Below are 15,418 nucleotides of genomic sequence, written 5' to 3' on the forward strand. Positions count from 1 at the left end.
TGCAAGGTGTGCAATCTTTAGGGTTTCATCTTTAGGGTTTCAGCTTGTGACATATAAACGCGCATATCAACTCGATCACTTTATTCAGCGTTCATGTAAACACTACGTTCAGATTCATGAATCAGAATTAATTCATTCCGATGGAAGCAAAAAGTGTCCATGTAAACGCGCCTACTGATTCAGTGCTTGAGAGCAGGCATTTGAGTTGACATCACTAATCTTAACAATGCCTAATACTGCTCACACACTGTATGACTTTCAAGGTCATCGTATTGCTGTTCTTTTCACACTACAACTGTCCCTACTGATGTCATTTCTAGTCAAAACATTTCAAACACACAAGGACTTGGATTGCAGACTGGCCTAGATATTTAACCTGCTAACTATCTATAGTATCTTTCTTTGAAAATTCACACATGGTGATTGTGCACAACATAGACACATGCATGTCAAGTACTTGATGTGTGCTTTGGTGACACATCTTTCCGTCTGTTTCATTCATTTAACTACAGTTATGATCTTGTCTTTGAACCTCCATGACTCACAGAACTAGGCTGCATTTAACATGTCCTGTTACAGCCTTCTGTAGATGTGTGTCTGGATCGTTTCAGCCTGGGATTAACTGTTTGGCCTTCAGGGGATATTTGGACTTGTAATATCATGGCTAATGCCAGTCTGATATGATTGGTAGTGTTATTTATTTATTTACAAAGAAGTAAGATTCAACACAGAGATTCATCAAAATGCATCAAATGTTAATCAGCCTTAATCTTTATCGAAATCTCCAGTAATAATAGTAATGCTGAGTTTTAACCTATTCTCAGCTGCTGAAGATGACACTTCTTTCCAACCATAGCAGCTCTCCATTGCCCCTGAACACAACAATAATCTGTTTATTACAGATATGAAGCTAAGTCGGCCCGCTGGAAAGGATACATGCCAGACATGTGGTAAAAACTGGATTTAGTGGACATCCATAGCCCAATATGGTTTGCCTGCATTGATCATTTAGTGGGCTACTATGATTATCACCGAATTACAAAATCCTGAAAAATCTCATCCCCTGCCTCTATGCTTCATTTTCCATTTTTGTCTCATGAGCAATTATGCTTCCTTTGTGTTTCATAAGCGCTTTAGGCACATTGGACCATATTTCCTAGAAAAACTGTAATGGCCTACATTAGCCAGATTGGGTGTGCAGTGTGACCAAAACCTTGTAAGACTTAAGAAGTCAAGTCAAGAAGAAGTCTGTTTTATTGTCAATTCTTGCACATGTACAGCACATACATACAGAGAATTGGAATTACGTTACTCTCAGACCCTTGGTGCATACAGATAACACTAACAGTACAACATAAAATACAGATAAAATATAAAATACAGCTATAGAAATAAGGTAATGTAAAAAAAAAAAAAAAGATAAGTAAAAAAGCAGATAGAGCAGATAGAGTGCAAACCAGTTAAGTTAACAAACAGTGCAGATATAATGATTCTAGTGCAAAACAGTTTATTGAGTCTAAAAAAACTTAACAGTATAAGTAATGTTATATCACAGTCTCTTTCAAATGTTTGGGGTCAGTAGGATATAGCCTACTATATGTATATGCTAATATATTAAATTATTCATTAAATTAAATGCATTAAAATGCATAACTGTTTTGCTTTATTTTTAGTTGAATAAATGGAGCTTCGGTGAGCATAATAGACGTCCTTTAAAATATATAAAAAACATCTTATTTACCCTCAATATTTGAACAGTAGTGTTTTGGGGAAAATTCTTAAAAATTATCCCTAAGTATTAAAAATGAAAATCACCATGTAGTGATGTGTTTTAGATTTTCTTTGAATAACACTTTAGTTAAATTTATATATTTTTAAATCTCATTTTGTATTTTTTGTTTGGAATTAAAGTAACAAAAACATGTCATGACCCTTGTCTGAAGCATAAATTGAAAAAAAAACAGCAACGAGTTGGCCGGCGACAGCCTCTGACACTACCTGCGTGACTATAAACAGGCACGGGGAGAACACGTCATTCTCTTCTTCATCTTCACTGACTGTTCTGTTTGAAGCATGTATCTGAATGAACTGATAAGAGCTATCTTTCTCTGTCTATCATGGCCACTACTAGCAAGCGTTTAGACAATGTGTGCCTCCGTGTTTGCGTTATTTGACACCTGATGAGACACACGATCTTTGCACCATTTGTTTGGGTGAAGAGCACGAATGCGATGTCTTTGAGGAGGCAATCTGCTTGCATTGTGAGCGTTTTTTTTTCTTCAATGAAAAAGCTCCGTTCTCGTTCGTCTCTTTTTCAGAGGAAAAAAAAGGCAGCCATCTGCTTCCCGCAGTTCAGGAACCGCAGCTGCTGAGGCACAGAGGATAATGAGCTCATGAGAATTTCAGGTGGCTCTGTCTGAATGGTTTAGAGAGGGACTTTCCCTTTCGAGCTCGTAATGGCGGCGGATGAGAAAGAGCCTCGGGAGGATGATGTTATATTTTTAACACTTTCTGATACTGAGGTTAGTGCTCTGCTGGGATTTTACCCAGGAAAAACAGGTGATATTTGAGGATGGTGAAGAAGCTGAGGCTGAGCCTTCTCAATCCTCTTGCCCTGCATATGTAGAGCTGTTGGAGGTTATGGATCGCGCCACTGCAAGTTGGACTTGCCATGAAGTACGCTAACAAGGTGACGCCGTGAGGTCGCCTTGATGAGTGTTATCTTTCTGACTATAGCCCTCCAGCTCAGGTGAGCCTTCCATTTCTCCCTGATCTCTATACAGAGATCGAAAAGAAATGAAAGAGGCTTTTTTCTTCTCGCGTTCATCGGTTTCAGCATAAGAGATGTGCGAAAACGGCTATGAGAGGATGCCCCCTGTAGAAAGAGAAAGACATCATATCTTAATTTCCCTCCTTGCCATCTAAAACCCTTCAAGAAATACATCTCACTTAAATGGCAAGACATATGCAGCAGCACGTCAGGCTGTGGCATTATTACACATAATGGCGGTGCTTCAAGCATATCAGACTGATCTGGCAAGCAGGACGCCTCTGCCATAGGCAGGACCATGGCGGCCATGGTGGTGGCTGAGAGACGTGAACTTGACAGACATTGGGAAGAAAAAAAGCCTTTCTTCTCGATTCTCAGGTTTCGCCATCTGAACTTTTCAGTATTTTCCTTGAGACAGTGATTGAGAAGTTCAGGGAGATGAAGGTGCACTCTGCTGCTTTCAGATGCTTCGTTTCACGAAGGTCCAGGTCTGAGCCCAAACAACATAAGGGTCCTTGCCTGTCTCAATCTGAGGATCAAAGACGGGCACAGAAGGCTAGTGTCGCGACTCGCACTCCTGTGGGCAGGGGTAAGAGGAATTGTGGGTCACAAGGAGGTAAGCAGAACCTAAGGGATGTGATCCAGATGAAGCAGTGTTCTCGTCTGAATCAGAGTGATACAGAGGTATCTAAACCTTCACTTTAGGGATTTTGAACTTCTCCTTTTATCCTCCCCTTCCCAATTCCCCTGTAACCATGAGCTCTCCACCGAACGAGGTTAGGTGGAAACCTCTCACATAACAGTCTCCTATGCTGGACTTATAATGTTTTTGGCTGGTTCTATGTTCATAGCAACCACCCTACTGATGGTCCGGACTAAAAGGAGGCGCCCCTTGAGCGGGGCTCCAGCGCAGGAGGGTGGGTGAGTATGTAACCCTTTCTGTATATACTTATGTGTATTAAATTGCTGGTGGTTATGTGTTTACTAATAAACTCTGTGAGTTTCCTTTGTAGTGCTCAGTTACAGTGTTTACTAAACACTCGTCAGCACCAGCCATCCGGCTTTATGTTCCGGTATTTGCCGGCTGAGCTCACAGGTTTCTGCGGGAGCCTCCCTGATCATCAGGCTTGGCACAGCACTGCGGGGAATTTCATGGATGTCTGGCCAGGTCACCCTGAGGGGTCTCCTGGCCGCTTAGTTGTGCTGTCGCATCCAGCGGGAAGTGGAGGTGGCAGTTACAGAAGTCTTCTTAACATTGCTGTCGGACGGAATCCTCGTATCTCCAAAATCATAATTTTTCAAGAAATTAAAAAAACTGCATATTTTTTTAGCTATTCAACATTGTATTGTTAAAGTTGGTATTATATTGTTATAATATACTGTTGTGTACCAACATTAACACAACATTTCCCCAAAATCATGTTTTATCAGAGATACAAGTTTTATGACTTTATGGGAGCATAAAGATACAAGTTTACGGTCTCATTGATAAGAATGGTACGGACACAGACATCGTTGTTGCCAGCAGTTCATGAGAGTCTGCGGTCACTTTGAGCCTTTTGACAAGAGACAAGGCTTTATGAGCTAATCAAATGATTGTGGTTACATACATCTTCCTAAACTGTATTTTAAACGTTAGAGCTATGCGTGATACAATAAAAAAAAAAAAAGCTAAACTGACTAGGCTGTCTAATAGGCAGAAATTAATCTGCACACAAAATTGGCGATTGCGTTGAACCTTTTGACAAGAGAAAAGGCTTCAATAGTTAACCAAAGCTAACGACTGTGGTTACATACATCTTCCTAAACTCTATTTTAAAGGTTTGAGAGCGATAAGAGATGCAATACAAAGAACAATGTGCTGATTAAGATGTCTAATAGGATTTAATTTGCCTAATCTGTTCGCCAATTTACCTTCGAGGCTCACGGGCTTCCTTCTGCACCAAAGCATGTATCTAGCCTAACTATTGTCAATCGTTATTGTATCCAAATTTGGCTTATTTGGCACCAGAGCCTTTTTTCTCCCATAAATAAAAACCTTGCTACTTGGGGTGTTTTACATGCACAGTACCTAGAGAGGCATAGTCTATAAGTAGGCCTAACAGTTGAACTTAAAATGAGTAAAATAATAATAAAAACAATAATTTAATGGTGGTATCCATAATATGCAATTTAATCAAAGTATTATATTAAATACATTTTAAAACTTTAATGCACATGCATAATAAGTCTAGTATTAAGCAGATATTTGAAATACATCAATAACTGATATCATAGTGTAACACAGATAACATTGCCATCATATTGACTGTGTTAATACTGTATCCTATATTTAGCTAAAATCTGTTTAAGTATTTTGGGATGACTTGCTTCAGGTCTTGGAGGTGTTTGAATTTCAGCTCTTTGATCATCAGGTGGTCTGAATAGAGGCCGCATCTGACACAGACAATGTTGCTGCAAAAAAATAAAATGAATAAAAGTCAAATGATCATTTCCCTAAATTATACGGCATGTTTATTTATGATAACGAGGCAAGAAGCCAGTGAGCTTGCTTAAAGTGATGAACATGATGACAAATGCAGCTACTTGTTGAACATGACGGCATGCCTTGACATTGTAAAATACAATCCTGTTTTATCTGCAATGCAATGAGTTTAGTCTGCATTGCAGTGGATTGTCTTGCGCTAAATTCATCCTCAGACGAGCGCCAGAAATAGCGGTGGTCAAGATTTTTTTTTTAAGCCCTACGAAAATCACATTAGCTATCTCACCAAACATGATGACAAAACCAATGCATAGTGGCTAACTAAGTCAACAGCATGCTATTTTTGTGCATTAAATTCATTAACCTCGTCAGAAACAAAACCATCGAAGATTTCAGTCAACAAGATAGCTAATGTTACCGTCCAATGCTAGACCTAAAAGAAAGAAAAATCTAGCATCCTCAGAAACTATACATGACACCTCAGCGCTACCAGTACTTTAAGATAAAAATTCTAATATATATAAACTGTTATTAGCCTATATAATTCATATAACTAAATCATGAATAACCATTTTTTTGGGGACATTTACCTCCTAGAGGACGTGCTGCTCTGCGAGGATTCGTTGTGACTTTCAGTCTTGATTATGCTGCGAAGCTCCCGCGGTGTGAAGAAGAGGCAGAGTTACGAGACTTCTCAGACAGTTGATATGTCCAATGGAGTTACGAGATTTGCTCGCAAGCTATATTTAAGACTTTATATTGGTTAATAATTTGTAAAATTAACAAAAATTAACTGACCAATAGCATGGATTTGTGAAAAAATATGAAATTGACCAAATTTGGACATATTAGGTTTCCGCCCGACAGCAACTATATGCTGCCTCAAGTGATGCTCCCCTCGCCAGAGGTTTGTAAAATTTGAGCTTGCCTCTCCCATGTGGTTCAGCGCTCCTGCGATGTTTAGGAACCTTTAGGTACACACGCTAAGCTCTGAAAACCACTTTCTGAAAACCACATGGTGGTAAGTGTGCACGCAAAATGCACTTTCTGAAATCCTGTACGGTAAGGGTTACGCGCTCCGCCTCGTTCCCTTTCTTGAAATGATTAGACCTTGGTTCCTTGGGCTCAATTCAGCCAGTTTGTATTTGTTTATATAATTCAAACATTGCTCCCTCAACATGAGGGGCTATTTGGGCAATTCTCGTGGTAGTTTAGCAGCGCTCCCATTTTTCCAAGAAGTCGCCTAGAGTGCGCTACTCTGAATTAAAAGTTTTCCTCTCATATGAGACTGAGTTCTCTTTTTTTTCCCCAGAGTGCTCCAGCATTATTTGCACAGATCGAGTTAATGACTCTCAAACATACTGTTTTGAGATGCACCATTCCATCTATGAGCTGCTCTATCAGAGTGCCATGGAAGCCCCTCTTTAGAACAGTATTTGAAAATCCATGCTATGGTAAATGTTGAACGTGAAGTCTTTGCACACTTTCTGAAATCCACACTGTGATAAGTACGCATGCTAGTATTCTGTGTTCTTTCTAAAATCCTATATGGTGAGGGCTTCACATGGTTGCTTCGTGCCCTTTCTTGAGTTGGTAAAAGCCCCATTCATCTTGGGCGCCATTCCACCTATGTATCCTCAGACACCTACGTAAACAGGGTATTGCTACTAGGGATCTGTTTAGACAGCTCCTTCAGCAAGCTTATGAGAAAGCAAGCGGTAGCCCCTGTGTGACAGGCAAGACTTAGTTTAAAATTATAAATTTTATAAATTATAATTAAAAATAAAATAAAATGAAAATAAGTGTTTGTAAATAAGTGTTGTAATTATAAGTAAATCCCATAGAAAAATGAGACTGCAAATGTAATGCAGTTGAGAATTGTTTTGTGTGTGTGTGTCAGTATGAATTGTCTTCTGTTTTTTATGGACAGAGCTTGTCAATGTTAAAAGCAAGCTGGTTGACAGATGTGGTCAGAGGCCTTGCACTCTCTTTCTCTCTCTGCATGAGTGTTGTCAACACCTCCAGGCTTAGGCTGTGTCTTAACCGCATGACATGACAGCTACGACCAGAATTTATTCAGTTTCACTGAGAGTTAGTATTAACAACAGCAACTGGTGGTGATTTTAGGCAAATGCAGCAAGTAATAATAGGAATAAATTCTGCACTTGTGAGCCATTTCCTTTAATGCACTGTATAATGGTGTGTAGGTGTGATGGACAAGTTAATGTATTTATAAAGTTAACCTGTTAAGGGTGCTCTGATCAGGATTTTGAGGCGGATTGCCGATCACAGAAAGCAGTATCTGCCAATACATTCACTGATACCAATCGTTTTAAAGCCTTCTTTTTTATCATTTAGAAATATTTATAGTGATTATTCAATCAAGATTTTTAGACATTTATTATGGACATTTATTATGGACATTTTTGAAATGAATTCCCCTCTTATGTGACTCCTGTTAAAGGGGATTTTTTTCATTTGAGGGGTGGATGGGAGAATTTTTTAGACATTTTTCTAAAATATATATCTCGCCTAAATATTAGATCATTTACTGCATTGCACAATCATGCAATTGTTGAACAATAGCTTACACACAGAACAAGCCTCATTTTGTGAGGCGGCCTTTTACACCAGGTTCACACACTCCATCGCAGTGTATATGAAGTCCATGTGTGGTACGCAAGTGGTAAAGAAGCAGCTCTGACTATGCTTTGACACAGTGAAAGAGTCTGCAACTGATCTGTGGCTGTTTACTACAAAAACAACATTTATCCATTATTTTGATTTCAAATCCAAAGATTGTTACTAAAAATACATTTTCAGCATTGTGATTCTTTTACAGTACAGTAATACAAACTTTCATAATGTGTTTAAACAGAATAATTATGAAAAACACATTATTCAATGCTTTTAACTTTTGCGTGTACATCTACATTTATATATTAAGTTGCTCAAGTGAGTGGCAAAACATTTAAACTACTTTTCACTGTTCTACTGACTGTTCTTTTGCATTTAAATCTTTATTACAACAGTCCTGCGTTTCATAAAGAACTTTGTTTTCCTACCTCCACGAGTGCCATCAATTATTGCCTTGTTTATCTAAAAGTGCCCACTGATGCACCACTGCAAACACACCACTCCTGGAACGCACTACTGGATTGCAATCGTGTGCAGTGTGAATGTTTAAATCCGTTAAAATGAGCTTGGAAAAAATACACACCACATACGCACTGCAAACTGAGTATGTGTAAACCATTTGTGTGCGCTGCTGATGTGCATGAAAGCACAGTCTCCAGGAGAGCACGAGTGCTGAATGATTATAAACACTGGAGGGAATTAAAAATAAATGCAATACTGCTGGAACTATGATGTCACTTTGTAGGAAAAACCTGGAAGTAAGTTAGCATTTTAGCACTTCTGATTCCATCATCCCAGAGTTCATGTTTTTTTTAATGGGAGTTTGGTTAAATCCCCCAAAATAAGGTCCGTGGTTCACACAAGCTCAGGAAACTTTCACGTTTTATTCTGCGACATAAAACACTTGTAATTTTTTAAAAACTGTTATGTCTCCTAAAAAAGTTAAATAAATAAATAAATTGCTAAATGGCCTGAAGGTGCTGTCGGAGACATAAAACATCACGCCGCGCAGTTTATCTATTTACAGTATTTTCCAATTGTAGTGTATAATTTGTAGTATAATTAATTGTAGAATAACCAATTAATAGATATACTCTGGGTTTGTACCATAATGTACATAAACTCTAAATCCTTTTCACTGAACGTATTAAAAATAAGTTTGAAAATGTTGTCAAGAGCATGGTGGTGGTGATGTTGAAGGTGCTGTAGTTCGTTTATAGCCCAAGTTTAGCTTTAAGATCTGCCACTTTTATTTAGGAATCAAAATTCATAAAAGTTATATTATTTTGTGAAGATTATTTGATGGACAAAACGTTTAAGTTTCAGGAACTATGATTGAACACAGAGCTTGTTTTTTTGCGATGATCCAAATGCCTATTAAAAAAAATCCTATTGGCTTTTTGTCGAGGGAACCAGTGGAATGATAACAGCCGATCGGCCTATAAAGTGATGTTATAGTTCCGCCACTCTATTCCATGCGAATTGGATCCATATTCCATTAACTTTTTTTTTCAGATTTATTTGATTTTGTTAAGATTTCTTCTGAAGAAAGATAAACATGTATAGTAATGAAAGCCAAAATATTAAATGTCATGGATGTATATGTACTGAGTAATCAACTGTTTTGTAGAGGGGGGTCAAAATGGCCATTTTCACCTGAGATATGGAGCCAAATTACAGGAGGGTAAAACTGACTTTAGAAAGATGGCAGCATCATTATTTTATGTTTACTCAGAGATTGGTATGTATATTAGTAAAATCTGTTGACTTTAGTAATCTTTGTTTCATTATATGCCAACAGTGCAAACCGATTTTTTGTTTGTTTGTTTGTTTTTTGCCTCAAGTTTGCATACCTGTAACTTAAGAAGTATTAGATATATCTTAATATCCTTTTAGATTCTGATTTTTAACTGCAACAACAGAAAAAAAAATGAGCCAGGGAATTTTCTGAAATTTGATGTCAATGGTAACAAAAAAGTTTTGCCTGTAACATGGCAGAAATAGCTTTTTTTAGCTGCCGTGTTGGATCTAATTAGGTCAACTTATTGTACTCATGGGCACAAGTGCGCCATCAACATCTAAAATGTTTCAGTATTTTGCTATGGTTTGAACCTAGTTCCCACTTTCTTTGTATTGCTGTGTGCTTTCTGCCTAGCAACAGTGCTTCGCTGTGGGCAAACAAGCTGCTGCTACTATCATTTCCTCTGAAAAGAGATTTAGTGGTTGTAGATTGGGGCTGGCTGACATCTCTAAACCACAAAACTGGGTTTAGAATTTGGACTTGGTTTTGGCATCACATTCAAGTATCTAGCTGCTGTATTATTTTATTTTTTCTTGAACAAAGCTCTGATTCTGTGTTTTATGTTTAATACCAGTTTTCATCCAACCACTGCAAGGGGTTTTACTGGAAAGACACAAAATTGGGGCAAATTTTGCATATGCAAATTATTCACTGCACCCACATAGAGATTTCCTAAAACTCAGGTTGCTTTCTATTCACCAAGATGACCAGAGGTAGGAAAAAGAATAAAACAATATTTTTCTCTCTCTGTTTGTTACTGCATAGAGTGTGGGTGTATTTAAAAAAATACTACACACACACACACACATATATATATATATATATATAATTTTTTTTCTTCAGAAATTATTGTGCATTCTAACTCCAAAGTAATATCAATCAAACTGCAGTTCAGTTGTTTTGATTAAGTAAAAATAAAGTAATTAGTTTTCTTTTTTTCTGTTCACATGTCAGATGTGTGTATATGTATGTGTGTACTGTATGTACCAGGAGCACCTTAGAAAAAAAAAATTCCTTGTGTGTTTGCACACACCTGGTGAATAAAGCTGATTTAAAGTTTCAGCTGTCATTTTCCTTTACGCACAATTACAAAGAAATTAAGGGTCAGTAATTTTTAGGGTAGGTTTATTTTAACAGATAGAGAAAGAATATCAACCGAAAAATCCAGAAAAAAACACATTATATAGAGGTTGGAAATTGATTTGCGTTGAAATGAGTGCTCCCACATATTGGTTACAGTATGTGCCCATGTGGAACACAGATAAGTCCTGTCACTTTAAGAAGTTACTCCTAATGTCAGCTAGTCAAGTGTATAATAAACCTCTCCACACAATCTGTATCTTTCATTCCAACCTCTCCCACCACCATGGGCAAGACCAAAGAGCTGTCAAAGGATGTCAGAGACAAATTGTAGATCTGCACAAGGCTTGAATGGGCTACAATACCATCAGAAAGAAGCTTTGTGAGAAGGAGACAACTGTCTGTGCGATTATTCAGAAATGGAAGAAATACAAAACAACCATCAGGTGGCCTCGGACTGGAGCTCCTTGCAAGATCTTGCTTCATGGGGTACGGATGATCATGAGAAAGGTGAAGGATCAGCCCTTGTCAGGGACCAAGACAGTGAGGCTAGAGGACACAGGAGGCAGTTTTCAAAAAGTGGGGTTTTATTACCCAAAATATTGAGAAGTTACATAAGGACCAAAATTAATAACTAGGCCTTAAAAAAAAGATCAACAAAAATAAAGGCTCAAATACATTGACTCATAACGCAAGGTTAACTGAACAAAAAACTGACCTTCCACAATGACACAGAAGGAAGCTTATATAACGGCTTGACAAAATCAAATAACATAGAAGGGGTAAACAAATGAACACTTGGGAACTCAAGAGCTAACTAAGGACAGAATCCCCACTGGCACATGGTGAGACATGGTATGACCTAATGATCTGGCTCCTGGATATAGGTCTCCTCAGCCCTTAGCCACTCCTTTCGCCCAACCAGGAAGGGACCCCCTCAACAGGTCCAGGTAACTCAACACAAAGAAACATGTGATTAGTGCACTCCCTGTTAATCAATATAAAGGTAAAGCAAAATAAACCAAATCAAAAAACTATTGTGTTCCTCGTTTAGATATCATAGTTTGGATGACTGTAAATAATAATCAGTGCAACAAACTAAGGAGGTGAAATAATAAAACGATAATCAAATGAGGTGATGTTACCTTGTGTGGTCCCTCTTTTTCCACGGTCGAATAACGGACTTCCCTGGGAAGTTTGGACCATACGAAACTGGTTGCTTACTCATTGATTGCCGGATATCATGGAGTCGCTTCCTTGTTTGTCAGCCCATCCGTTTGTGGGTGGTAAGGTGTGGTTCTCAGGCTCCTAATGCCAAGTAATTGAAAGACCTGCTTCAACAAAGTTGACAAAAAGGTAGTTCCTTGATCAGTCAGTATTTCACAAGCGAAAACCACTCTTGAAAAAAAAACTGTACTAGACAAAAAGCCACAGATTAAGCTTTTATGGACTTCAATGGGAACACTTCGGGGTACTTGGTTGCATAGTCTGGTATAACCAGCATGTAATGGTTCCCAGCTTTACTCTTCTCAACAGGACCAACAATGTCCATCCCAAGGCGATAAAAATGGAGTGGCAATGATGGTGAGTGGTAGGAGTGGAGCTCTGGAGGGAAGACTAGCAGATGTCATTTGAAACTATGGACAACTTTTGCAGCATTCAGCAACATCTCTACACAGTCCAGGCCAGTGAAAATTGTGTTTAATGTGGGCTGTGGTTTTGTGCTTACCTAGGTGGCCAGCCCAGGGAACAAAAAATACCATTTTGCAAGATGTACTCCTATTTTCTCACATCCAGCTCATCTCCTGGCTCCTCCTTGATTTTCTGAAAAAGAGATGTTAAAGATGGATCAGATTTCTGCATATTTATGATACTAGCTGGCATTTGAAATCCTAAAGGCAACTCTGGCTGGGTGTTAGTTTGTGACTTCACAACTGTGTGAAGGAATTTCTCCTGTCTTCTCTGCCCACGAGTTTTACGTGACTTCCTGGGTGTTGCCATGTAAATGTAGAATGGCAAGGTACTGAGGATCTCCAAGTGCTCATAAGACTTCTTAGCCTGCCCCCTGCTGACAGCAGCATAGCATTTTCGGATTTTGTCTGATTCGAACAAATCAAAAAGTACTGGGAGGTCTCATCCTAGAACAAAAGGATAAGGCAATTTATCAGCTACCACAATGTTCAAGAGATTGTCTTCATGAACCATCCATTACCCAATCTCGTCATGTACTGTAAAATCTTGGTCAAAAACCTCCCTCCCTCAGCCAAAAAAACCCCACTGAAGATGGGTCATGGATGGGTATTCCAGCATGACAATAACCCGAAACTTACCTCCAAGGCAACAAAGAAATGCCTCAAGAAGAAGCACATTAAGGTCATGCTGGGGCCTTAGTTAGTCTCTAGACCTCAGTCCTATAGAAAATCTGTGGAGGTAGCCAAAACTTCAAGTTGTCAAACTGCAGCCAAGAAACCTTAAGGGTTTAGAGAAGATCTGCAAAGAGGAGTGGACCAAAATCCCTCCTGAGATGTGTGCAAACCTGGTGACCAACTACAAAAAACATCTTACCTCTGTGCTTGTCAATAAGGGTTTCTGCACCAAGTACTAAGTCATGTTTTGCTTTTGGATCAAATTCTTATTTTACTCACTGAAATGCAAATAAATTTTCTAACCTTTACATAATGTGTTTTTTTTTTTTTTTTTTTTGTCTGTTTGTTTGTTTCTGTATTTTTGGTTATCTGTTAAATTAAACCTACCATAAAAATTACAAAACATTCATTTCTTTTTAATTGGACAAACTGCATAATAATAATCAGCAGGGGATCAAATGTTTATTTCCATAAATACATAATGTCTTTATAACTTAGATTACCGGTAGCTGTATTCATTTCTCCCATCCTGAAGTTATCAAGATCTATTTTCCCCCTTTTTTATATTTGGAATTTGACATCTTGGCTTGTTTATAATGTAATTCTATTTTTCTTGAAGACAGAGAAAAGAGGCGCCATGGCTTGGTGGGAGTGAGAGCAGATTAATGGTTGTTTTTAGAGAGTCATGGGGAGACCATCTTTCAGGGTTGTGAGAAAGTTCCAGCCTATAGGATAGCATTCCCATTTATCTTAGATGAATGTGTCATAACATACTTGACTTAAGCAAGACTGAGAGAGTCTTTTAGTCTAAAGTAATCATATTTGTTCATATTTGTCCACTTCATCTGTTTTTGGCCCTTCACCTCTGAGATTGTACACAGTGCAGTACTGTACTTCTTTCTTCATTTCATATTTGATGGTGATGGTCATCATTACCACAGATGGCTTCATTGTGGGTACAGCATTGTATTTCAGTGATGAAAGAGACATCAGATCCTGGCCATCAGGAACGATGCTAATTTCACACGTGTTTTTGCACAAATCCATCTGGATCAGTTTTGCAGTTCCACAGAACAGACTGTGCGCAATGTATTTCTCATTAGTGCCAGAGAAGTCTTAAATATACAGGATGTTATGTGTGGCTTAAAGTTGAAATGAAGGATATTTCCTGTATGCTATTTATAGAGCAAGGTCTTGGGTTTCAAACACCACAGCCAGTGATACGATTGGCTCTTTAGGTCCTCTGTGTTCTGAGATAAGTGGGCTGATTGGAGGTTTACTGTGTGGACACTGTATAGTGAGTGACACCATGCAGGTCAAGTTTTAAAGTGTCTTTTGTTTCCCCATCAGATTTTAAATGAAGAATGTGACCAGAACTGGTACAAGGCAGAACTCAATGGAAAAGAAGGATTCATCCCTAAAAATTACATAGAAATGAAGCCACACCCGTAAGTATTTGCCCTTTTAGTTACAAAAAGACTATATATATATATATATATATATATATATATATATATATATATATATATATATATATATATATATATATATATACAGTACAGACCAAAAGTTTGGAAACATTACTATTTTTTAAGAAGTTTCTTCTGCTCATCAAGCCTGCATTTATTTGATCAAAAATACAGAATTTTTTTTTTAAATGTATTATACTTTAAATTATCATTTATTTCTGTGATGCAAAGCTGATTTTTTAGGATCATTATCACATGATCCTTTAGAAATCATTCTAAAATGATGATTCATTATCAAAGTTGGAAACAGATCTGCTGCTTAATATTTTTTCTGAACATGTGATACTTTTTTAGGATACATGGATGAATAAAAAGTAAAAAAAAAGAAGCTATGTTTTTAAAATATAAATATTTTGTAACAACAATATACTCTTCTGGTCAGTAATTTGGGTTCAGTATTTTTTTCTTTCTTTTTTTAAATAAAATCAATACTTTTATTCAGCAAGGATGTTAAATTGATAAAAAGTGATAGTAAAGAAAATATATTATTAGAATATATATTATTATAAAAAAATATATTTTGAATAAATGCAGTTCTTTTTAACCTTTTAATAATAATAATAATTCCTTACATTTATATAGCGCTTTTCTAGACACTCAAAGCGCTTACATAGTCAGGGGGTATCTCCTCATCCACCACCAGTGTGCAGCATCCACCTGGATGATGCGACAGCAGCCATATTGCACTAGAACACCCACCACACACCAGCTTACTGATGGAGAGGAGTATGAAGCCAATCAGCAGATATG

At 37.7% G+C, this 15,418-nt stretch overlaps 1 protein-coding gene across 3 annotated transcripts in view; it reads left to right on the forward strand.

Annotated features, from left to right (window-relative positions):
* grb2a (growth factor receptor-bound protein 2a) overlaps positions 1–15,418 on the forward strand; it is a 50,414-nt gene that overhangs the window by 20,157 nt on the left and 14,839 nt on the right. For all 3 annotated transcript variants that reach the window (XM_026263007.1, XM_026263006.1, XM_026263005.1), the window contains one exon: positions 14,490–14,587. In XM_026263007.1, coding sequence (XP_026118792.1) covers positions 14,490–14,587 — 98 coding nt within the window. The remainder of the gene's footprint in view (positions 1–14,489; positions 14,588–15,418) is intronic.

The sequence above is a fragment of the Carassius auratus genome, chromosome 6, assembly GCF_003368295.1.
Source record: "Carassius auratus strain Wakin chromosome 6, ASM336829v1, whole genome shotgun sequence".
NCBI classification, from domain to species: domain Eukaryota; kingdom Metazoa; phylum Chordata; class Actinopteri; order Cypriniformes; family Cyprinidae; genus Carassius; species Carassius auratus.